This window comes from Pimephales promelas, chromosome 21, assembly GCF_988280905.1.
Source record: "Pimephales promelas chromosome 21, fPimPro1.hap1.1, whole genome shotgun sequence".
Classification (NCBI taxonomy): Eukaryota; Metazoa; Chordata; class Actinopteri; order Cypriniformes; family Leuciscidae; genus Pimephales; species Pimephales promelas.
The window spans coordinates 21,013,058-21,037,858 of NC_142789.1; the positions used below are offsets into that span (position 1 = coordinate 21,013,058).

At 38.2% G+C, this 24,801-nt stretch overlaps 1 protein-coding gene across 8 annotated transcripts in view; it reads right to left on the reverse strand.

Annotated features, from left to right (window-relative positions):
- Positions 1 to 836: 836 nt before the first annotated feature.
- The window catches only part of iqsec1b (IQ motif and Sec7 domain ArfGEF 1b), a 165,007-nt gene continuing 141,042 nt past the window's right edge, over positions 837 to 24,801 (reverse strand). For 7 of the 8 annotated variants that reach the window (XM_039673417.2, XM_039673418.2, XM_039673421.2 and 4 more), the window contains 13 exons: positions 20,047 to 20,320; positions 17,996 to 19,257; positions 16,203 to 16,364; positions 15,021 to 15,143; positions 13,732 to 13,898; positions 12,818 to 12,957; positions 11,146 to 11,175; positions 10,216 to 10,341; positions 9,845 to 9,944; positions 9,308 to 9,469; positions 8,950 to 9,126; positions 6,993 to 7,042; positions 837 to 4,653 (listed from right to left, as the gene is read on the reverse strand). In XM_039673417.2, coding sequence (XP_039529351.2) covers positions 4,102 to 4,653; positions 6,993 to 7,042; positions 8,950 to 9,126; positions 9,308 to 9,469; positions 9,845 to 9,944; positions 10,216 to 10,341; positions 11,146 to 11,175; positions 12,818 to 12,957; positions 13,732 to 13,898; positions 15,021 to 15,143; positions 16,203 to 16,364; positions 17,996 to 19,257; positions 20,047 to 20,320 — 3,325 coding nt within the window. In that variant the 3' untranslated portion in view covers positions 837 to 4,101. The remainder of the gene's footprint in view (positions 4,654 to 6,992; positions 7,043 to 8,949; positions 9,127 to 9,307; positions 9,470 to 9,844; positions 9,945 to 10,215; positions 10,342 to 11,145; positions 11,176 to 12,817; positions 12,958 to 13,731; positions 13,899 to 15,020; positions 15,144 to 16,202; positions 16,365 to 17,995; positions 19,258 to 20,046; positions 20,321 to 24,801) is intronic. The other variant, XM_039673422.2, reaches the window with a different exon arrangement.

Below are 24,801 nucleotides of genomic sequence, written 5' to 3' on the forward strand. Positions count from 1 at the left end.
TGTAAAAAAAATATAATTTTTTTGAACACCAAAAATGCATTTATTTGATCAAAAATGCAGTAAAAACAGTAAAATTGTGAAATATTATTATTAAATATCATCTCAGTTTCAAATAAATTTTCTATTTGAATAGATTTAAAGTGTATTTTTTTTTCTGCTATGGAAAAGCAGTATTTTCAGCACCTTCACCTTCAGAAATCATTATAATATGCTGATTTGTTCAAGAAACATTTATTACGATCAATGTTGAAAACAGTGGTGCTACTTTTTTGTGTGTGGAAACCATAATAGCCTACATTTTTTTCAGGATTCTTTGATGCATAGAAATATCAAAAGAACAGCATTTATTTGAAACAGAAATCATTTGTAATATCATAAATGCCATTATCAATGTGTCCTTGCTGAATAAAACTATTAATCTGTCTTAATATGTCTAATTCAGCTGCGTATAATGCAAGATTTGTTTGATATTCCAATTCCAGTACTTACCATGAGTTTGTCATCCACAAACAAAGATATTATTTGTGAACTCAAACAAAAGAGTTTATAAAGGATGCTGAGAAGACTAAAAATAGGTTAGAAAGAGAAAGACTGTTGCAAGGATTCTAAGAGCCACCAAAACTTTCATAAAACCACAATGTTAAACAACGACCTTGCTGACTCAAACAGACTTTTATGATGAATTCAGCAAAGGCTTTGGAGAGTTTTGAAGGCTAGTTCTAATGCCTCATATCTAACTATAAGAGATTATTCATTTTGAGAATCCACAGAAAATGCTAAGGACATGCATTCAAATTGATTTACATCAACATAATGTGTGCTTTAATGCAGAACAATACAGGTTTATGGTATATTGTTTTATTTCATGTTCTCAACATGGTCACAGTTATAGTTAAACATCAATAGGGTCTCATCATCTACTTAAAAACAGAATGCATATTAAAACCATAGTTCTCCTCTTCTCATTTGGTAGTAAAAAAAGAAAAGAAAAGAAATGTATGTTTGAGTGGACGCACATGAAAGGCGGTGAGAGTCATGTAACAGTCGGCTTAATAAAGAAGATCCTATGACAAATTCAATAAGTACATTTGGTAGCAGAAGCAGTGTCATGTTAATATGAGTCTTTTTAAGGTGGAAAAGGACTACACCGTCAATCCGATGGCTGAGCGAAAAACAAAAAAGTATAATACAGATTATGTACACTTCAAACAAACCGCCAACACGTATACTTTCCCTTTATCATCCATAATAGATTTCTATATGATATGCTTTTTTTTCTTCTAATTTCTCACATTGGTTTGATATATACAGCAACAGGCTTTTTTTTATAGAAAACAGACAAACAAAACAGAAGTGTAATGATCTTTTTAGGGAGTAAACAAACGATACACATGCCGAGATGCAGTGGCACACAATAAAATGGAACAGCAAGCCAACATCACAAACAAAACAGAAACAAACCATAAAACCAACCAATCAAACAAACAAAAGATGAGAAAGAACAAAATAAAAAGAAAGCACATTTCTTCATTTTTAAATAAGCTCACATTTCAACCAGAGGTGCTGGGCATCAGCATGCAACGCTTTGTGACGTTTTGACTTGACCGTCCAGTAGGCCTACTATACAAAGCTGAAGCACAACATTTACAAATATACTGCACTGAAATCCATTAAAAACATTCAATACAAAGGTGAAAAAACCTAAAAAAAAAAAAAAAAAAAAACATACAAAAAGACTGACAGCCTGACAGCTCTCTGAATTTACAGTCGGTTGTTTAGTCAGAAATGGCTTCGGGTGAACGCATTCGTACACAGAGATGGACTGTCCTAGTCTGATTAATGTTGTACTGTACAAATTACTGGCCTCGGTGCATCTTGGGAACAAGCCAGGTGTTATGAAATCTGATAATGACATAGACGCGGATTTAAGCTAGATTATCCATAAGCTCCTATTACTATACGGACGTGCCCTTGCGACACTTCATTGCGATTCGGCTACCGGCTAATATTTTGCTTTATAAATTACGATCAGTGTTTAATTTTTAAGCCCAGATAAACAATAAACTGATGTCTCCTAATTGATTCTATTTTGGTGCGAAACAGGATAAAGAGGGTTTGAATGAAGAGAAGTCTACAGATTTTAATATGTTCATCATCATCATCATCACTCATTTAACAACGGTCAACTGTAACACTGATAATATCTCTGGAAATATGCAATATCTAGAGAATATTTTGTACAATATACATGCAAGAGTACTTTAGCTGACATTCCTGACTGTAGGTTGTAGGTAAAACAGAGACCAGGGAGAACGAGTTGTCGGTGTGGGCGAGAAACAAAACGGGGTCAGACGTAGGCTATATGATGTTAGAAATATGATATAACAAAAACAAACAAACCGAATTTACAAAACCGAAACATATATATTGCACATGATTAGTTTAAAAAAAGAGAAAAAAGAGAAACAACGCACAGCATATGTCGTAACTGCTGAGAGAGCGAGCTCATTTCAGCCGTGGTTTCTGTACATTAAGTAGTGATTATTTACAAAGACAAGTGCTGTTCAGAAGCTCTGTGCTTGAGTTAAAAGAGCGTCAAAACGCAAAACGAACACATCGAATCACGGCTCCGACACCATTTATATCTACTTACAGTACAAAACAAGTCAAAAATTGAACCAAGAAAGGGGATATGTGTGAAAAAACATGTTCAAATCCGTTTCGAGTGAGAACACATCCATCCGACCCACTGCTACATATAATATGCAGTTTACATAAGATTACATTACATTAGCTGTGTTTCTGAGCAAGTGAAAGGCATTCTCACAGGATTGACAGAAGAATATGTATCAAATCTACTTCATTTCCACGTAGAAGAGGGCACACGCTCAGCCTGCTGAGAAAAATCAACATCTCAGCACAAACTAAGCTTCTAAAATATGGGGAGAGAATTCGATCAGCCTGCTTTCCTCCGACACAAACACTACCCCCTAATGTTAGACGTCAAAATAGCCTTTTCATTGCACCGGCTTTGCCATAAACATCTTCAAATGTACATTTGTTTCATATTGTTTTATTCATCTCTAAAAAAATAGTTAAAAAAATAAAAGCATGTTGCAGCAGTGGCCGGGACCGATGAGTCGAGGCCGTGGAGGATCCATCACACCAGTGAGCTCCCTTGTTCCGCCCTCCCCCTTCCCAAAGTCCCTGTGATTGGTTTGCGCTATGTAGATCCCAAAGGAGGTGGTGCGAACACAAGCCGGAGATTCCGGGAGAATCTTCCAACTCCCAAGGCAACCAATGATTTCCACGTTGTTCAATTGGCCACCTACCGAGTTCAGTATCAGTGAAAACTAGTAACTCCTACGTCGTGAGTACACAGAGAATACTGAGATTTTATCTGAGGCTTCGGATCATTTTTGTCCTATACCAATAATAACAATAGCTGCTAATATTATTATTATTTTACAAAATACTATATGTACGACATACACAAAGCAAATCTTTTTTTCTTTTTTTTTTCCTGATTAACTCAGTCACTGCTTTTTAATCATTGGCACGTTATAGTCCCCTAACTATATCACAGAAATGTGTGGTCTACAGCTACATTAAATACTGGAACACCACTCGCTTTTGACTGACTTCGACAGACTGTTATCTCAAACCGCTGTTCTAGCAAAAACATAGTTTCTGCAAACTAATAAGCAGGCTATTTGTTAATGCATTTAGGTAATTAAGTACAAGAAAACAGTTGCCACGGTCTTTTGCGCATGCTTTTGCTTCACCGCCAGAGTCGAGAAGGTTGAGAGTCTCTAAAATGGAGCCTAAAAGAAGAAGCAGCAGCAGCTTTGTCTGGGGCTCTACAGCTGGAGCAATAACTGATGACTGGAGTTCTAGCCGCCCCAGTGCTACACATTGTGGCTCCCTTTCCCAGAGGAAACGGGCGCTGGATGAGTTAAAACGTGAGTCAAGGTGCCCCTTTTTTGTTCATATCCTGGTAGGCAGCAACAATCCGTCGCACGTTACAATCTAAACGGAGGCCCAACAGTCAGCCCGCTCGGAACGGTCCCATTCCCAAGAGGAAAGAGTTTGCGGAGGGGCTCAAACCACAGTGCTGATGCCGCTGTGTTTGGGCTTGGTGCTGCTGGCCGCCGGAGGGGGGGCCGGAGGCTGGCTGTGGTGGTGAGGGGCGTGCTGGGAGTGGGTGGGGTGCGACAGGTCTCGGTGCGTCCCGTGGCCGTGGGGGCCGTGCGAGTGGCTGTGAGAGGAAGAGGGGCCGGGCGTGGGGTGGAACTGGTGGGGCGGGTGTTGAATGTGCGCTGGGGGGTGGTAGTGATGGTGGTGGTGGTACGGAGGGGGGTTCTGCATGTGGCAAAACTGAGCGTGGTGGGGGTGCATCTGGGCTTGGGTCTCAGTGACGGTGACGACATCACGGGCCGTGTGGTGCAGGTTGGTAGGGTGCGGGGTGTGAGAGATTAGTGTCGGGTGGGAGGGGTGGGAGGACTGGGTGGCCAGAGAGGGCGACTTGCCCCGCTTGGTGCCGAATATGGAGCCTAGGAGAGAGGAGGAGTTGGGGATGGACTGCTGGCGGGAGGGGCAGTCGCGGCTGGAAGTGGCTCGGCGCCGTATGTGGGGGCTGCTAATGATGGACCCCTGCGGGAGGACGAGGGAGAGAGAAGAATGGCAAAGTTAAACACGAGATGTGTACTGCATGCTCAATGAGTCAACAGTTCCATTTATTATAGATTTCACATTCTGGATTCTGAATTTTTAAATGTTAGGTTGATTTAAATGTGTAATTATTAGGGTTGGGAACCAATTCATTTTTCTATTTAACAAACAAACACCTACTTGAAAGTCCATATCTTTGGACCAGCATGGTCAAGTTCATTTACAAATGACTCTTATAAGCCAGTTCATTTGATTCAGTCATTAAAAGGACTCACAAATGAGTTCTGGACCCATTAGTTATTGGTTTTAATCAGTCTAATGGCTCGCTCACTGAATAATTCGATTTCATTCATGAACTGAAGTCATTCCTTTTGTCATGTCCAAATCAAGAAGAACCATAAATTGTTACTGTGGCACTTAAATCAGTGGAGTTATTGACTAGTTGATTATAAAGCAATGTGTAGTTAAAGACACATTCAAAGCAGAGCTTTGACATGATAAATTGCACTTTATTTATTAATAAAAAGCACTGAAATGTAACTAAAAAGTTTTGATTAGTATATTTGTTGGAAGAAAAAAAAAACATCCGGTAGATTCAGAATCAAAATAAGGGGAATTCAATTCAATTCATAATGATTCCCATCACTAATAATGAAATATTTCATATACTTTAAGTCATAGGTCAGAAATAGCCTACCGGTCAAAAGTTTGGGGTCCTGTTTAAGTATTTTATATTATATATTTTGTATTTTATATTAAATATTTTGGGGTCTTGTTATGTTTAAATATTTTTGATAGGCTTATGTGCACCTAGGCTGCATTCATTTGACCAAAATAAAGTAAAAACAGTTATTTTTTTATAACTACTACATTTTAAAATAATGGTAATTTATTCCTGTGATGGCAAATCTGTATTTTCAGCATCATTACTCCAGTCTTCAGTGTACATGATCCTTCAGAAATAATTCTAATATGCTGATTTGCAGCTCAATAAAAAAATGTATTATAATTATCAATATTAAAAACAGCTGTGCTGCATTAATATTTATTTTTGTTTTTTATTTGTTTTTTATTTTCTTATTTTTTATTCTAAACTGTTTTAATTATTCTGATTTCTTTTGATTATTTTAATTTCTTCTATGTAAAGCACTTTGAATTGCCATTGCGTATGAAATGTGCTATATAAATAAACTTGCCTTGCCTTGCCTTGCCTTTGTGGAAACTATTTTTTTGAAGAAAAAGCATTTATTTGAAATAGGAACCTATTATAACATTATAAATGTCTTTACTGTCACTTTTAATGCATCGTACAAGTTTCTTTCAAATTATTAAAAATAATTTTACCGATCCCAAACATTTTGAACAGTACTGTAACACAGACCAGAAAGCTAATTCCCCAAATAGTATCACATAAAAGATAAAAGTACTCAAAAATCATTCCTTTTATATCAAACAAGGACCCAGCACTCAAGCAATGCATCATGATCATCCATCAGCAGTTAATGCATTTATAAAAGAAGCAGATCCCTGAAAGCCATGCATTACATGCAAAAGCTGAAACAGGCAAGATTGAGTTAGTCAGCATTTTGTGATGTTAAAGCGAGCATATGGGCATTCCTGCATTCTAGGATAGGCTGTCAATCAAACAGGCACATGTGATAACCTATACGGACTAAATGAATGGCAATCCAAATCCAGTCAGTTATAGCGTCGATCATTTGCTATACTCCCTCCCCTGTTTCTCATTCTTATCTGCACACAGATTTCGAGGCATTCCAAAAGGTAAAAGGTGCTTTAGGGCTGGAGAGGAAGAGGTCAAGTGGTTGGAGGTCGGTGAGGAAATGAAGCCTGGCACTTTTTGAAGTACTCTAACAGAACACTATTGTTCACTTGCAGCTGCCAAGTGAAACATGCCATCGGGAATCAAATAAAACATTTTACAAAGGAACAAGGCAACGCAGCCCACTGTACGTGACATGGGATGTTTGCATTAGTTGAATCATGCTGACTAAGTTGGACCGTGGAGATGTTATGATATGTGATGTGAGCCACGGGGGCAGAATTGCCCGTCATTCCACATAAGCTCCACAGGAACAGGCTGCTCATGCATGCAGGGTGGCCTACTTAGTCCAAAAACAACACCACACACATACAGATAGTTGAAACTACTGAGCAAAGAAGCAACCAAAAAGAAAAAAAAGATGGAACAGGCCAGAGAAAGAAAGAAATAAACAAAGCAAAGTTGCAGTTTCAAAATGCAACATTGTCACACAGAATAGTGGCCTGTTGTAGGTTCTTGCATCCTATATCACGGTACTTACTTCCATATTGCTGTCTAGAGATCCTGCACTGCTGCGGCGCCCCCGCTTGCCTGAGCGAGACATGCAATATGATAGATTAGAGCGCGCTGAACAGTCAGATTTATAGAGGCGCATGTAGAAGCGTATATATATATCCTGCCTGCCTACAGGGGCGCTATTGAGACATGAAGCAAGCAGCCGTAGTCTGAAAAGGGAGGGAGGGTAGAGCCAGGTGGGTCGGGAGCTTTTAAAGGGCCAGAGGATGAGGGTACACTGGTCCTAACATCAAGAAGCATAGTACAGCTACATCTTCAACAAGTGTCTTAAGCAAACTGGGTTTTGATGACTACAAGCAAACTGAAGATTCCTATTAGAGCTGCACAATATACCAAATTAAAATTGATATGCAATGTAATTCAGTAAATATACGCGCTACCGGCTCCAGAGTGGCAATGCTCAATCACATGATACAGAGCTTCACCGGACCACAATCAAACTGGATTGAATTCGATTGAATGGAATAAAAGCTTGATGGTTTAATGTTTGAAAATGAAAAAAATAAATAAAAAATAAGATATAAATATTAGTATTACAATATATTCTTATTTTGGTTAATATATCATTTAATAATAATCACAATAATTATTATTTTATTCTGAATTTATTCTGAACTGCAAACTTAAAGTTATATATATTAAACCAAGTAAACCCAAGTGGAAAAAAAAGATCAACCCCCAAAAATGGTTCCCACAAGAAGAAGATTCTTCCGGAGTTGTCCAGCTTTTTAAATCATTTTTATTTTGCAATCTCCAACAAAATCACCCCACTCGTTCTAATTTTATTTCTAAACATCGCAACGTTTTTGTCCTATATCGTGCAAGCCCCAATCCCTAAACTAGATCCACCGAAGCAAATGGACAAAAAAATAAAAAAGCAAAAACAGTACAAAAAAAATTATTATTCTTTTTTGATGTATGGTCAAATACAAATGTGGCAGCTCAGACTAGCAGTATGAAACAATCGTCAATCTGAAATAAGTATTGAATGACAGAATGACAATGTTAGCAGAGCTAGATTCTTCTTAACACATTATAATACAGTGCAAGATACTGCACACATTTCAGTGCTTCAGTTGGATATTCATAGCTTTTCCAGATATCTCTCAGTTTCTCATGTGTAGTGTCTCCTGTCGTCAGACTCAACGACCAGCTTGGTCGAGTTCAATTCACACTTAAGGAGTGTGACTACGCTGTGAACTGATTGTTCTAACAGAGAAGGCATGTGAGGTCACACTTCACACTATCCTTTTTTTTTTCCTGTGTAGTGACTGCCATGTTTAGGGCTCAAAAGCATCTGCTGAATAGAGTGAGAAGATATCACAGCTCGCAAATTGTGTGAAGGTTCATTTACAGAGTGGGAAAAAACGAATGTGGAGGATAATATTTGTCAGGATGCTTCTAGCGTCATTAGCCATGGCGAAGGACATTCATAACAGGGCTGGGTGATATAGGGTTATGTTTTTCATCTAATATTTATATTTCAATTACCGAAAAAAAAAAAAAATCAATTATTTTGGTTTTAGTTTACAATAACAAAACTGGTAAAAATAAGAAAAATAAATAATCGAAACATGCTTTCCCAATACTGATTTTCACTAGACAAGGACCATAAAACTAATCAAATTGGTAAAGTCTTTAGAATAACTAATGGTCCAATAAGAACACATTAAACAAATCAAATTATTAATTTTAAATTGGCAATAAAATCATGTGAGTATTTGATATATCACCCAGCTCTAATTAAAAAATAATTGAGGCTACACTAATGGTTGTGGAAAAACACCAATTTAGAAGCAAGCATTCAGCGCTCTACTTTGGCAAGAGGCGAAGTATTGTTTGGACAAGACTGCACAAAATAATCAGAGGTTGTGACAGATAAAGCCAAAAGCACATCCTGTCATGTGGGTCTGTACACTCACCTGCATCTGAAAGGTCACGTAAGGAGCTGCTGAGGGCACTTCTCTTGAGGCCTTCACCTATGGCGTAGCTGTCATCCAGACTGGTGCGACTCAAATTGCCATTTCCCGTGTCTTTCTTTAGACCTGAGCTCTGGGAAATGCTGGGACGGACCACGCCTTTTTGCTTCTCCAGTTCAGCTGTGAAAAAAACCCCACCACAGATCATGTTATTTCACATGTCATTTTACTTCAGCACAACGAACATTAGACAGGGTTTGTAGTACAAGTCATTTGAAAAAGCACCATATTGTTTGAGACCCATATGGACTATCCTGGTCACTCTTTTCCAACATAATGAAAGTGAATGAGAGCTGCTTACACTCTATTCTGTACTTCTCCATCTCCTGCACCTCTGCGATGGATTCCCGCAGGTCATCTGTGAACTTCTTGCGGTCTTGCGGGTTGGGGGCGTTGAAGTTAATGAGAACCTTAATGTCCGCGCCTGGAAGAGCTGAAGTGAGACGCACTCCATTGGGGTAATCTGAAAAGCAGCGGCGGGAGGGGAATATTTACACACTGGCGGATCATGACGGCACTCGGACGTGCCCTTTTCAGAGTGACAGGCTAATCGATATTCTCACATTTCACCATCGCATATGACAGAGATTTTAATCTTTTTGTGGGAGAATACATCCTAATACACAACACTTTGAGAATGAATTTGTTTTCGATTAAAAGCAAAAGGATTTCATGACCTTTAACACCTGTTTCGTGTTTTCCGGAGCCTGGTTTTTACATGACACGGCAGTATGAAAGTGAGAGTGTGCAATCAAACTGTATGAATAAGGTTCAACATAGTCCAGAAAAGGGTAATATGGGGTCAAAGGGGCTTTGACCCTTCGCTGAGAGTACTTACACTGGTTTTCAAACAGAAGCACCTGCATCCCGTAAAGAGAGAAGGACTGCCTGAAGCTGTACGTCACCGAATTCTTCTTCTTCTGGAAAATCTTAGTGACCTGAATCAAAAGCAGTCAGATTAGGACTCCATCTGCTCCTAATTATCTTCCCTTTAAGCCTCCGGAAAAGCTGAGTAACACTTTCTGACTGTCATGATGTACACTTACTAAGCTAGAATTGGGCTAAGAATGTCTTGCTGACCATTACACCATCATAACAACAAGAACATAACAACATAACAAAAGACGCTATGATGTACAGGAAGACTGTTCGCTCTCATTTTTTTTCTGTTTTCATGTGTCTTGGGCTATGATGTGTGTGCTTTCTTACCACCAAAAGGTCATTGAACAGGAAGATCTCTCTCTGGTGGAGACCCAACTTCTGAGGTTTATTAGGGTCCGGCACTTCGAACAGCCTGCAGTAACATACCAGCCTGCGATGTGGTAGGGACAGCACCTGTATGTGGGCAACAAATATCGCTTAGCCCGAACCTGGTCCATAAATGAGATCCTAGACATGTTCAGAATATAAAGTATTGTTGCAGTATATAGTACGTATTTATATACTGTACACTGCAGAGTACACACATTTTCTGTATGTATAGAATAACCAGATGACACTGAATAAAAAAGCAGTATACTATAGAGCATACTGCATAGAAAGCTGTATCCAAAAATGCAATGCACTCGACTTGCCCTGCCATTACCAGTTCCAATATTTTTAACATATTTTTTCCTGATTTGATATTTGACTGGACTGTCAAATTCTACAAAAACATTTAAATTAGGTAAAAACAAGATAATTTGACAACAATGTAGCATACTATTTTAAAATGTGCAAAATATTTTTTTTTAAGAAATCATAGATAGCATACAGTATACACTATATTCTAGTATGCAGTAACATAAAATAGGTCTAATCATTGGTTTTCTTTAATAATACATTTTTAAAATAATATTTATTTATTCCAACCCTCCAACCTACAACATTATACTTGAAAAACTGACCATAATGAAGGATACTACTTTCACTTATTTTATCCAAAAAAATAGCAGATAGTATATAGAGTATATAGAATAAATAATTCAGTTAGTAACATAAAATAGATATAAAAATTATTAGGTTTTATTTCATAATGTATGTATAAATCATTTATTTGATTAAAACATATGTATTTTGCAAAAAAAAAAAAAAAATTGTAAGATTTAAATTGTTGAACGGCATCAATGGAATAAAAAAAAAAGTAAACGTTATACTTACACATCCAAGGCCATGGTGCAGAGAGCCAATCTGAAAAGAGAAAAACACGAGACGGATGAGTAAGAATTAAAGCGAGAAGACTGAAGGGAGGCTTGAAGGTCAGAGAGTGGTCTCTCTCTCTCGTTATTAAGACCCCCTCCGTCTACCTGTCATATGTGAGCTGTACTGTATGAATGGGGTGAGAAGGGAGGTTAATGAGGAGCCAAACTGCTGCTTCTTGAAACTGTGACAGGAAGTCTCGCCCATTTTCGAGAAACCTAATTACAGTGCCCGAGATGCAGTGTCTGTAGGCAGGGGTCTCGGGCACAGAAGCCTTCTATTTGAGCTCCACGGGAGATCTCCATTATGTCCTCTCCAAAGATGTGTGGAAGATACAACAGGGAGAAGGCTTTACTGGCAGCTAAGTCATGTGTACCAATTCCATTACAGCTTAAAATGTTAATTATTTCAGCTCTGAAAACCCACAGTGCTTCCAAATCCGACTGTGTGACAGGCATGAAGATGCAACAGCTTCAGTTAATTTATTCTTGGGAGAGACCAACTCTGTTGGAGGCATGATGTATATTGTACTTATCTTCAACACTTTTCTTAAGATACCACTCTCCAGATATACATCCATCAAGCTAACAGACTTTAGTTAGGGTAGACTATGGCCTTTACTATTCTAAACTGTTTTAATTACTCTGATTTCTTTTGATTATTTGAATTTATTGTATGTATGTAAAGCACTTTGAATTACCATTGTGTATGAAATGTGCTACATAAATAAACTTGCCTTGCATAGACGCATTAACTAGTGGTCTAACAAACTACATGCTTTTATTTTAAATCAACAAAGACAAGGACACACATTCAATTGATCAAGACTTCTATTTCAAATAAATGCTGTTCTTTTCAACTTTATACTATTTAAAGAGTCACAAAAAGCAATATAATAATAATAAAAAAAATCAATATATTGATAAAAAAATCAATATATTGATAAAAAATAATACATTTAATTCAAAAATCGATTTTTTTTATTAATCATTCAGCCAAAACAAAAAAACCCACTTGTCTATCATTTTCATTTTGCATCACATTGAACATGGTTCCTCCTCTGAATAATTTCTATGGTTGTAACTCGCTGTACTGCATGAAAAGGTGGTTGAGTTCAGCCTGTCAGTTCTACCTGTCAGTAGATTTCATCTTTAGAGTACTCTTAAGGCTTTTGTGGAAAAGCAAATCCCATTTATCACTGCAGAGCATCACGCAACCCTTCCCACATGACTTACATGCATGCACAGTCAGATACCGTGAAGGTCTTGAGATATTAGATCTGTCATAAAAGAGAACATCTTGTAGATAAAGAACCTTCTCAGAGTCTCAATGTCATGTGTCTATTGAGGACAAAAAAGAGGTGACTGACAGAATGATTAAACCTATAGATCTATACTGCATGGAGTAAGCATACAAACACACAAAAGGTGGGGGGAATGAACATGTTTAACCAAAGGGTTTGGATCATTTCACATCAGTGGACCATGACTGGAATCGATAAAGCGTCATTTCTAGAACCGGGGTCAATGGAAGTTCACAACATGATGGATAGAGACGGACTGCTCCTGCAATGAAGGCACTGCAAGTTACTTTGGATAGAAGTGTGGAAGACAAAAGTGACCATGACACTCACCGGCTTCTTGCCAACAATGAGTTTCTCCACCTTCTGCACCTGGGACACGTGGTCTTCGTTTGTCTTAAGCTCTCGTTTCCGGATTCGCTCATAGATGCCCACCAACATCTCTCGAGGGATGTCCTCGCCATCATCCACCCCTTTGCAATAAAAGCCCATGGATAATTAGGACACGTAAATGATTTACAGAAATTTTAGGAAAGAATTCGAAGCACAATGAGAGTATATTATTAACATATCTAAGTTAAAGGTGAATCGCTGTTTGCTTTGCTCCAATTATTATGCAAGGTTGTGACCAGAAAGATGTCATTGCTATCCCAATGAGACCATTAATCAGTTTAAAGCACATGTACTAAGCTTAATTTGAGCACATTTTTTTTTTTTTTTTTTAATTTAACAGTCAGACATACATACAAACAAACCAACATAGTGCAGTAGTGAGCAATCTTGTAAATCCATAATTCTATATAATAATAATTTGAGCACATTTAAAGGGATACTCCACTTTTTTTTGGAAATAGGCTCATTTTACAACTCCAAGTTTTACCGTTTTCGAATCCATTCAGCCAATTTTCTGATATTTAGAAGAATATCAGTAACCAGACAGTTTCTGATCCCATTGACTTCCATAATATATTTTTTCCTACTATGGAAGTCAATGAGACCAGAAACTGTCGGATTACTGACATTGTTCTAAATATCAGAAAATCAGCTGAATGGATTCTACAACGGTAAAACTCAACTATTTAACTTTGGGGGAGTTGTAAAATGAGCCTATTTCCAAAAAAAAAAATTAAAAAAAAATAAAAAATGGAGTATCCCTTTAAGTATTCTCTTTTGTAGTATAACACCTCTGAATAACAATGGATGAAATAGATTCTGTTGCAGTATAATGTGTGTAATGTGAATCTCACCGCGAAGGTTCTTTACAAAGTCCTCCAGTTTCATCTTCCTCTCCGGCTTCACGTTTGGGCTGTACATGTCTGTGTTGAGGAGTATAATGGCAAACGCCAGGATGAAGATGGTATCTGGGTTCCTAAACTGACGTACCACCCCTGGGTTGCAGATGCAGTAGCGCTGACTGAATGGAAATGAAAAACAACAACAAATGAACAAAGTGAAGCATTAATATGAGACGCCACTTCCACAGAATCAATAGTTGCTCTAGTGAGTAATTGGTTCTGGATGCACTAGCATGATCAGAGAATGGTAAAACTGCCATCGTGGTAAAGAGCTATGTTCTCTTAGATAACACTTAAATGGACTTTAAACAGTTCATTCAGAAAGAATATGTCTGGCTGAAAGGGTTTAGCAATAACAATATTTTTTGGGTCTGAGGGTGGTGAAGGCAACCGTCGGAATGATCTTCGTACTCATTGTAAGCTGGTGCGATCACTCAAATGACAAACAGTCCTTGAGATCCGATCGAACAATGTTCTCTGAGGGCTGAGGGAGTGTATTATGCTTTTGAGTTGGTGCGATCTAATAAATGCCAAGAAAACAAACTATCCTAGAGACTTCTTATGGGATATAAACAAAAATGAACTTTAAAGCCATTTTCATTATGTAATTACCAAGCTTCTCTTAAAGGGACAGTTCACAAGAAAATTAAATTCTCTCATATATTATGTCAATGTGGAGCACAAAAGGCAAATTTTAAGTGAATATCCTGTCCACTCTTTTCAAGAAAATGAACATTAACGCTGAGGTTGTCAAGTTCAAAAAATGTCAAACAAGCCTCATTAAAGTATTATAAAAGTAGTTCATATGACTCATGAGCTAAATTCCACATCTTCTGAAGCAACGTTGTAGTTTTTTTTAGAGGAGCAGACCGACATTTGTCAGGTCAAATCAAAGCAGCTACACAGTATCAATCAAAGCATAATAACAATATTCATTTGTGGAAAAGTGGAAAAACATCCATGTTTGGTTGATGTTTTGGTATTAAAACCATCAAAGCTGGTATCAAAGCTGATCAATGGTATTAATGATTGGTTAATTAATTTGAATATCCCCAAAGAAATAGTGTTTTGTCAGTATCCAATGAAAATCTTGATTTCCACACTCTCTCTTTGAGATTCATTACAAAATATTATTTTCAGTGTGTATCATTTGAGCCAGTGATTTTATTTTTGGGTGAACTACCCCTTTAAATATGCTTTTGTTTGCAACACATTAAAGCATCAATTGAATTGTTTTTCACCTGAAGGCTTCAATGAGTCGCTCGACCTTCTGTGCCTCTCCCTGCACCCGGATATGCGCCTGGAATTTTCTCAAGGCTTCATCCAGCTCCATTCCAGAGAAATCCATCTCATCTACCACACAGCTGGAAAAAAGATAAAGAACAGAGTATTCAAAGAACTGCCGCTTTCTTTCCTACACCACAGTATATTCGTGATGAATCGAATCTTCTATACAAAATTACATTCTATTCCACGTATTTGATCACAGCAAACATGACGATATTTTAAACCGAGAGTGGTCATTGCTTTTAGTCAAATTTAGTCTTTCAGATAAAAGCAAGTTCTATCAGTCTCTAAATCACAATCGTGGGGGATACAAAGAAAACTGAGGGACATTTTGCTCCAGGGATACTCAGAGTCCATTTAATCTGGCATGTCAAGATTTACTGATTTTAAGGAAGTGCCTTTAAAAAAAAGTGCTGAACACAGACTGCATGGTTTTATCTGTCCCTATTATCTTGACTGTTACTTTCAGACTGAAAAGGGAGGATGAGTTAACTTGAGAGAAAATGAGTTGATTCATTCTCAGACACATGGTGTCTGAAAAGTACGAACCCAGACATCTCAGTCAATATATACAATATAAAGCAGTGTAAGAGTCCATATATCATTCATCAGAGGTCTGGCTGGAATAATCATTTGTCATTATGCTTACTAATTTCACAGTGACACTAACAATTACAGCAAATGGTTGTGGTTACAATAAGAACAAAACAGTTTCAAAGACAATAGAATGTGATGCTTTCCACCTTTGATCCTAAATGCACTCTTTTTTAAAAGAAGAGGACGCTTAATGGCTATGGGTACACAATACAATTGTAAAAAAACCATTTCTGAGACAATAGACTATGATGTTTTCCACCTTTGATACTCTATGCGCTCAAAGCCACAAGAGCTTGGAAGGCTTACACATGGTGGTCAGTTTGTCTCATGAGGGAACACAAATTCATACAGGCTCCAGTGATATTAGCTTTATGGAGAATTTGTAACATGCACAAAACAAAACGTGTTATGCGCGTGGAAATGTCTGCGTATTATATTTGAAATAACTTGGCTTTGTAGTATATCTCACTTTGGATGATTTTTATTTTTTATTTTTATACAATACACCCAATTAACCCAGTTAAATTTTCGGAACCTACTCAAGAACATCTCTGTTGAACTGTTTCTGCCTGTTGCCCAGGAACTCGCCAATCATCTGTCGACTCAGCCCTTTTCTCTGTAACAGGAAATGGGCAACTCCCACAGGTGTGTCAGGGACAAATCCTCGCTCGATCAGATATTGGATGCCTTTTTCAGGTTTCCTAGAGACAAAAAAAGAAGATCAAGAGTTTGAACAGTGCATTTACTGGTCCCAATGTGTGACTAAGCAGCTCTCAGATCAAGTACGTTGTTGTTCTTACCACAAAATATGGTAATGGTTAAAGATGCAAATGTATGCTTGATGAATACAGTTATTTATTGTTTGTCAGCTAGTTCGTATTAGAGTAACTGATTATCGTTCTACAAGGTTCATACCGTTTAAACATAGTAAATTTAGCTAGTCTGGTTTTTCTGCCAAAGCTGCACAAGAATGGAATACTATTCCGACAACTATTAGAGATCTAGACATATACACAGTATTTAGGGTTCAACTGAAGAATTGGTTAATCAGTATTGAGATTTTCCAACATTACAATCTTATATCTGCTAGCCATCCTATTATTGTTTGTATTTTGCAGCATTGTTTTTAATTGATCCAATTTTTTTTAAATAGATTTTATTGTATTGTGTAACTATTCAATTTTTCTATTATGTATTCTTAATATTTTTTTCTTTAGGTTGACTATCTTCTCCAGGAACTACGAATTAAAAATAGCCTTCGGCTAATCCTGGTACATTTACAGGAATTTTTTATTAATATACAATGTCCCTGTCAAACTAAAAAAAAACAACAACATTATATTAAAAGGAAAGTAATGGCCCAGTGCAAAGACTAGGATTAGAGGCCCCTTTAAAGCAAAGCTTTAAATGAACAAACACACACACATACTGGCATATAAACATGTACAGACATGTACAGTTTCACTTAATCTTAATCTGATCAAAAAAAAAAAAAAGATCAACCCTACACTTCTGTAAGAAGCTTAAAAAAGTACACAGAGCAAGATGGTAAACTGTGGTTATGAGGACTGTGTGCTTTCTTTGATCAGCAATGCTCTCATCATGGTTCTAATTGCTTGATTGCTAATCAAATTTAGAGCACCGAGTGGCAATCAATCAGACAGCACCAAATGCATGCACAGGCACGTACTAAATAAATAAACGCGCCAAAATTATAATGACTGTCTGGAAAAGGAAAACACATGACTACTGTGCATTGTGCGCTTGGTTTAGACGATAATTAAAAAAACACAGCTAATAACACAGCTCTGATTGGTGCTAATGAAAATCATTACTCAATACAAATGAAACATGACCCTCCCAACCAAAATTATGTAAGCGGTGTGGGAATGAGGAGCATCATTTTTGCCTGTCGTGAGGTGCGTTCCTGTAGCTAAAACAGTAGAGCATGGCGGTCAAAAGTCATAGGTGTGATCACTTGAATGTAAATCGCTTTGGATAAAGACATCTGTCAAATGCATAATTGTAGCGTTTAAGGTTTACAAAACATGTTAAGTATAATAGAATTAAATATTTGGAAGCGATCCTGTTAGTATGTTGAGTTTCATGCTGTTTCTCTACACTATTAACAATGGACCTAATTTGTCAGCAAAATGTAGCCAAAGTTTTGCTAATGTGACTGCGCCTTTACAGTAACCGAATTTGAAGTTTGCTTATAACAAAAAATGAAAAAACCTGGAGTGGATTTGGATGTTTTACGCAAACTCCACCCATATACTCTTCTCCCAACAAGCTTTCTACAACCAAAGGCATGCATTCATACTTCACCTACTTGTTGAAAAGGTTCAGGCCAATGCGGTAGTGCCTCTTGCGGATGATATCATTGCTGAACGCTGGGGAGTCCCAACTGTTGCGTGTCTCCTTATGATACGTCTGCTTGCTGAGAGTCTGCTCTCGAAGACTATCCCTGGATGAGGACTCTGAACTGCAGTTGATGGTATCGTTGGAATTGGAAGTGCTGTTGATGCTGTCGTTATCGCCGTCAGAGAAGTCCGACTCTGATTTGCTCTGCCGGTTGGCGGTGCCATTGATTGCCAGGTGGCTTTCCAGCTGCCGCGGCCGATGCCGAGGAGCCTCGTCATCTCTAGCAGGTCCCCGTGGTGGGAGCGCGTGAGAGGGGATGTGTTTTGGGCTGCCCTGCTGGCTGGCGATGGTCCGATCGTAAGCGTTCTGTCTTTTGAGGGAGCTTCGGTCAGAGCGGTCGCTCAGCTCAACTGAGCTATCGCTGGGGGGTTCGATAGTTAGCAGGGGTAGGTGGTCTATTCTCAATCTCTGCTCTTGACACTCCAGAGACGGGGTGCTGCGGCAGCTAGTGTCCGTGTCGCCCTTTTCATCTTTATGAGCTAGAGACCAGTAATCCTGTGAGGAGTTCAATGAACGTAGGCGAAGATCTGACTCTGTGCTAGAGGGTCTTTCAACTGATTGTGTTAAAGGAAGAGGAGGGGAGAGCTCTTCCTCATCTATATAAAGTGTCACATCACTGTAGGATGCTGTCATCTCATCTCGCTTACGGTGGTCACTGATGTGGGAAGGCTTGACCTGGTAGGTAACCTCTTTCTCTATGTCTGGATGTCCTCTGGTTGACTCTGGCTGTCCCTCGTCACCATGTAGGCTGCGACAGTTCAGAGCGTCATCTATGGACTCTGCCAAAGACTTCACTTGTCGAGAGAAAACGTCCTCCAGCTCAGTAATGGCATCCGTGAAATCGCTCTGGCCCACAGGCGACTTTATGTTGGCGGGGACCATTTCCCCGCGCTCCGATTGCACCAAGGCTCCTAGTTTAGAACCATCGTCGGTAAGAGACACTTGCTTCCCCTCAAAATAGGAACTATGGACTTTTTCAGGTCCTTCAAACGAAAACTGCATTCTCATATTGGATAAAACTATGCGCCTGGACATGCGGTTCTCCGACATAGAACTCCTGAGGCGCTCAAAGTTCTTATTCATTTGATATTGGCGGAAGGCAGTCTGGATCGTGCGTGCAGCATGTCGGGTTATAAAACGTCCTCCATACTTGCGCTCCAGCATTTCCACCTGTGGAAACACACAACGATTATGCACCACTTTTAGTGATAGTAGCAAACGTACATGAACGAATGTCCCTCCTTTAGTCTTATAGAATTTTGTTGTTGATGGGACTTAAATAGCATTTTGTCTTCCCTCCCATGACACAACATGAGTTGACCAAAGCTCAAGTCCAAAATGGTAAGCCACATAAATAAAAAAGACAAACAAAAGCCACACATGGTACTAATAATAAAGCTTGGGTATTTTGCCAGGTAGGATGGATAAAACTCACCATTTCATCCCCTTATAAAGGCATTGAGGACCGAAGAACGCCTTTAGCTTGGTACCTAAGCTAAAGCCAGCCCAAGACCTTTTTAGCCTGAAGAAATGGCAGAACTAATCAAATTTCTCGGCTCTTTGGGACCTCACACAGAGACGGTGGGCAGCACGCCTCTGGATAGTACCACTCTGAATATGAATCGCTCTCCCAGCATGCATTGAGTAATGATTCTCATCTCCCAAATCCAAAAAGGCTCTCATTGATCTCATATCAGCCTTTGGGTGTATTAAATTACTTCATATGAAAGACATGCAGTCACCACAAGCAAGGAATTTATGTTCAACCAACTACAATAAAGTGGATTTATTTACACAGTCCTTTGAGGGGAAGTACATCAAGTATAATCTGAAGCCACTGAACCTCAATCACACTCCCTCTGCACCAAAATGGCTCATCGCAAAAGTGAATACAAATAGTTGGTGGAGAATTTATGGTTTCTTGGTAGCCTTCCAGTTAAAGATCCTGAAGAACTCTACCTGTTTGTCTTGGAGGTCGGTGGAGAGCTCATAGCTTTCAGACAGTGATCGGGAGCGTTTGATGGCCTCCTCCTCTGCCTGCTTGCGTAGGATCGACTGGGAATGCTGGAGTTTGGGTCGCCGGGGGCGCTGCCGTACCTCGTGAGCGTACAGTGGTGGGCCGTCGAAGTGCTCGCCACTGATGATGGCACTGCGGCTCACCGGCCCTCGTAAGTAACCCCCACTGTTCTCTAGAGAGGGGCCCGCCTCACCGCCCGGAGCCTCACCTTCCACACTGTACAGGGAAAAAGAAAGAAATTGTAAGTATTGTGGGTTAGAATAGACAAAAAAGGAGCATAAACAGTTCATACTGTCGATTAAATGAGGCATACCAACAGGGATTCGGATTTTGATTCAATTCTCATTATGATTCAATGAGTCAGTTGTTGAAGAATCAGACTACACTGGTTACGTGGTATGTTTTTGATTTACTAAAAAGAACCGACTCAGAGTCATTTGAATTGTCCTGTTCTGTTGCATTAAATGGAAAGATGTTTATTATCATTATTTCAAGGTACATGGTCTGTTAAGGCATAACTATGAAGAAAAGATTTTCTACAGGCCAGCATTAACCACTTTAAACAGTAGACACAACACATGCAACTGTGTTTTTCCAGACACAAATCAAAGTCCATTGTAAATCCCATCATCCACTTCCACAAGCTTACACGTGAGGTCACGAGCTGAACTTTATAACTAGTGTGGAGGTATAAAAGCAAACGACTATGTTTATAGCAACACGTTGTGGTATGATGCACCTCTGTCAAGATAAGTAAATAGCAATGATTTCAAACACTTCCTGCAAAAAAATAAAAATAAAACTTGGACGTTCAGGAAACGGTCTTCCTTAAATTGATTAGGGTAGTATTTTCCTTGGTGCTTTGGTGTAATCTGTGACTTTCAGCCTCTATAGCACATGTTTTAGCGCCTAAATTTCTATAGTACTGCATGCTAAGATAAAACATTCTAGCAGTATAGTGTCAGCCTTCACATACATCATGCTTATAAACCAAACAACACACTCCGGGACGCAAAGCAGAGAATCAACAGCATAACTCCTACCTGTCAAAACCTTAGCAGAGGAATACCGTCTGTAAACAATCACACACTTCAACCTCACCACCTCTAATGTGATTGCTTGGAGAGGTCAAAGTATAACGAGGGCTATTTATTTAGAAATATCAGTTACACCAGTGAAAGAGATGACAGGTAGTAGTAATATAAGAATACATAATATATTGATAGATATTAGATATTATCTGGGGACACTTTAGTGCCCAATTCTCCCTAATAACTAGTTGCTTATTAGCATGCATACTGTATTATAGGTCTGTTCATTACTACTTATAAAGCACATATTAATGCCTTATTCTGCATGACATTATTCTACATCCTTAACAGCTTCCTTACCAACCAAATATTAATACTCCGTAATTATGAGCTTGTCTTAGTTAACTGCTAGTTGGACCCTAATCTAAAGTTTCTAATTATATTCCATTCTGAATATTATAATTTGCAATACATGTTTTTTTTATAAACAAAAGAGTAGAGATTTATAATAGCAGCCATAATAAGCCAATAAATATCAGCTTGTCTATATCTGCCAGAATGTTTATATGACTGCATGCTTGGATAGAATTGTAATTTTCATAGAAATATTGTTCCAAGAAGACATCCTACTTGGCCAGTTGTCAGTACTTTCAGGTAATGATCTCAAAGCTAAATCTGAATTATTTCAGTACATGTTTGTTTTGCACGAATACTGCTTCTCATCAACAGACTCCTTGTACTTTCTTGCAACAGCTAAGTGCCAGTAGATTAACTTTCTAGATTAAGTGCTCTTCTTTTAATTAAATGAATTAGTGTGCAGTAGAGCACTCAGTATTACAGAGATGAGAACACGACAGTCAGATTGATTGAATTTGTTCATCTTGTATAAAGGAAAGTGACCAAGGTGAGGGTGTATAGAAGTCGGGGCATACTGTTTACAGGCATTTCCAATCTTGAATAAGACAATATGAGAACTTGGTGTAGTTTGACCTCAGGCGGCAAGCTCTATTGAGCCGATGAGAACCCTTATACAACCCCTGGAGCTAGTGCTATGATCGTCAAATGACATACACAGGATATGCCCAAGAGATGACAGGTCAAAGATATAGAGACTGTTCTCACACCTCTTGACATGTCTGTATTCACCTGCTGCTTCTCTTTATGCCACAGTAATATATATTTACTGGTTTCAGATCTTTAACAGAAAAGAATAAATATTTGGGGAAAAATAAGTACAAGTTCATTGTCAAGTTCTGAGATTTCTATTGTTGTTTTTGTTAATTAAACCTTAAAATATGTTAAAAAAAAGTTTTCCGTTAATTTAAAATGGCGGAAATAAAATATAGAAACATTAGAAATGTTCCCTTGGCCACTAACAGAAATAAAATACTTCAGGTTGACATACTAATATTTCTAAAGCTAAAACTGAAATAAATATAAATTAAAGCAATAATAATAATAATAATAATAAAAATAAAAATGACAAAAAAACGAAAATTAAAATATTCTAATAATATGTAAATAACACTAAAATAACACTGTATAAAAAATACACTTACAACAATTTGTAATGCCGTTTTTGAGGTGGCAAAAATTGGCCTTACATTAAAAAAGCAACACTATTTAAATTATAAAAAAAGACTAGTGATTAAAAATCATAATGTGTATAGATACACATCAAATGAAGACTTATTTAAGTCTCACAGTCATTTCAAAGCTGTATGTGTTTGATTCACTGAAAAGAACTGACTCAGAGTCATTTGTTATGAATTAGAACACACTAGATTGATTTATTCAGATTGAATAAAAAGAACCATATCAACCAGTCATTAATTTCAGGAATAAGACAACCCAGATAGTGTTGTCTTTTCCATGATGTAGATTAAGTACAAAGTTCTCAATTCTCAACCCTAGTAGTACTACCTGTATTATCATGCAGAGCACATTGGGGTGTCTCTGAGAGCCAATGACATGACCTCCAGACATCACCCAGAGTCAGTGAACACACATAAAGCCCATCTGCCGCTCTGAAGGACACAGCTAATGAGGGGGTGAGATGAGTAAAGTCAGAGGTTATACATGGATATAAAGGTTAATACAATGGCCTTGTTTCACGTATTCCTACATGCACACTTAAATACTACTGCTCTGCCCACAGTCTTTGGTAATAAAGGAAGATGAAGACATCTTGTTACACGTAATAGTCCATTATATGAAAACGCACGGCAAGGTAATTTAGATGATGAATTTGGCAGCTAATTTCCCCACATCTTTGCACTGAGGCCACCCGGCTCGAGTGACTTTCAGTGTCTGCTGAAAGAGCTCTCAGCGGGTCCCTTGAAGGGTGGCAGCAAATACAATTTTCATTTTGTTTGGTTGCCTTCTCATCTCTCTGAGGAGAACCAGGGCATTTTCAAAGTCTGACTCCCCCTAAACTGTGATAGATGACGATGCCTGAAAAAGTTGCAATTATTGTGAACACAAGCAATATAAAACCCTTTGAGGATGCCAGATGACAGGTCTGAGAATAGATCAGAAAACAAATACTTGGAAGTGTTTTGAGACCATCACAGAGATGGTGTGGGGAAAAATGAACAACTTTCTGAAATGGAGGACATCAATTCATCTTAGATAAAAAAAACAAAAAAACATTCCAATGGGCTAAATGTTCAAGGTCGAGTCACTAAGTTTAAACTACAAGGAGAGGTGAAACTGAATGACTGACAATCTAGCTCTCATTTTAATTTTCTGCCTCATGTTATTTTATAAGACAGTGAACACAGCAGCAAATTGAATTTAATGAGGAAATTGATTTAATTGAGCTGAGGGCTGCGCTCTTAAATCTATACGCTGCTGTTCAAAACACTAATTAGAAATAGGTTCATTGTTAAAACAAACACAGATTAGCTTAAGTCTATCAAAATGTAACTTTTATTCTTGTAATGAAACAAACAGACCACTAGGGGCAACAATGAGCATTTCAGAATTTAGCCAATTTATTTACATTTATCCCTTTAACAAAGTATCTGTATTTTATTACACCCATGTAGTTTACACAGTATATAGACGGATGATTTTAGCAAATCAAGCAAAGTGAGGAGACAACTGAGGCTATCATACTCAAATCTATAACTCGAGACAGATGGAGAAGTTCTTTATTCTCCAGAGGGTCTCATTAGGCAGCAAGAGCAAGAACCTCTATTGGACTAGTTTGGGCTCCAGTCACGTCCAGCTCAGAGAGATGAGGGAGGTTCTGACAAGGGTAAGAGAACGCAAGTGCTAACAAGATAGTGAGGTGTTAAGATCTGACAGAAGATGAAACGCACCGTCTCTTCCTTTCCCCTTTGGAGTTCACCTAAATGAGACTATGAAAAGAAGACCTCTGTATTAAAGCGCTATATTACTAGTTTGAAACTCAAAGCCAATATTGACTTACAACATTCCGATACAAAGAGGAACTAATCACAACTGATTTCCATCATCTTCAATTATTTTACATTTCATCCCTCCAACAATCACAAGAGTCCGCAATAAGGCAATTTTTTGAGTTTATGTAACTTAAACCTTTACTTCATCTAATTTGCTATGAAGCTGAAGTACAGCTGAGTCTAACAAGGTAAAATAAGCTCATTTGCATTTCACTTACCTAAACCACATGTCATTTGA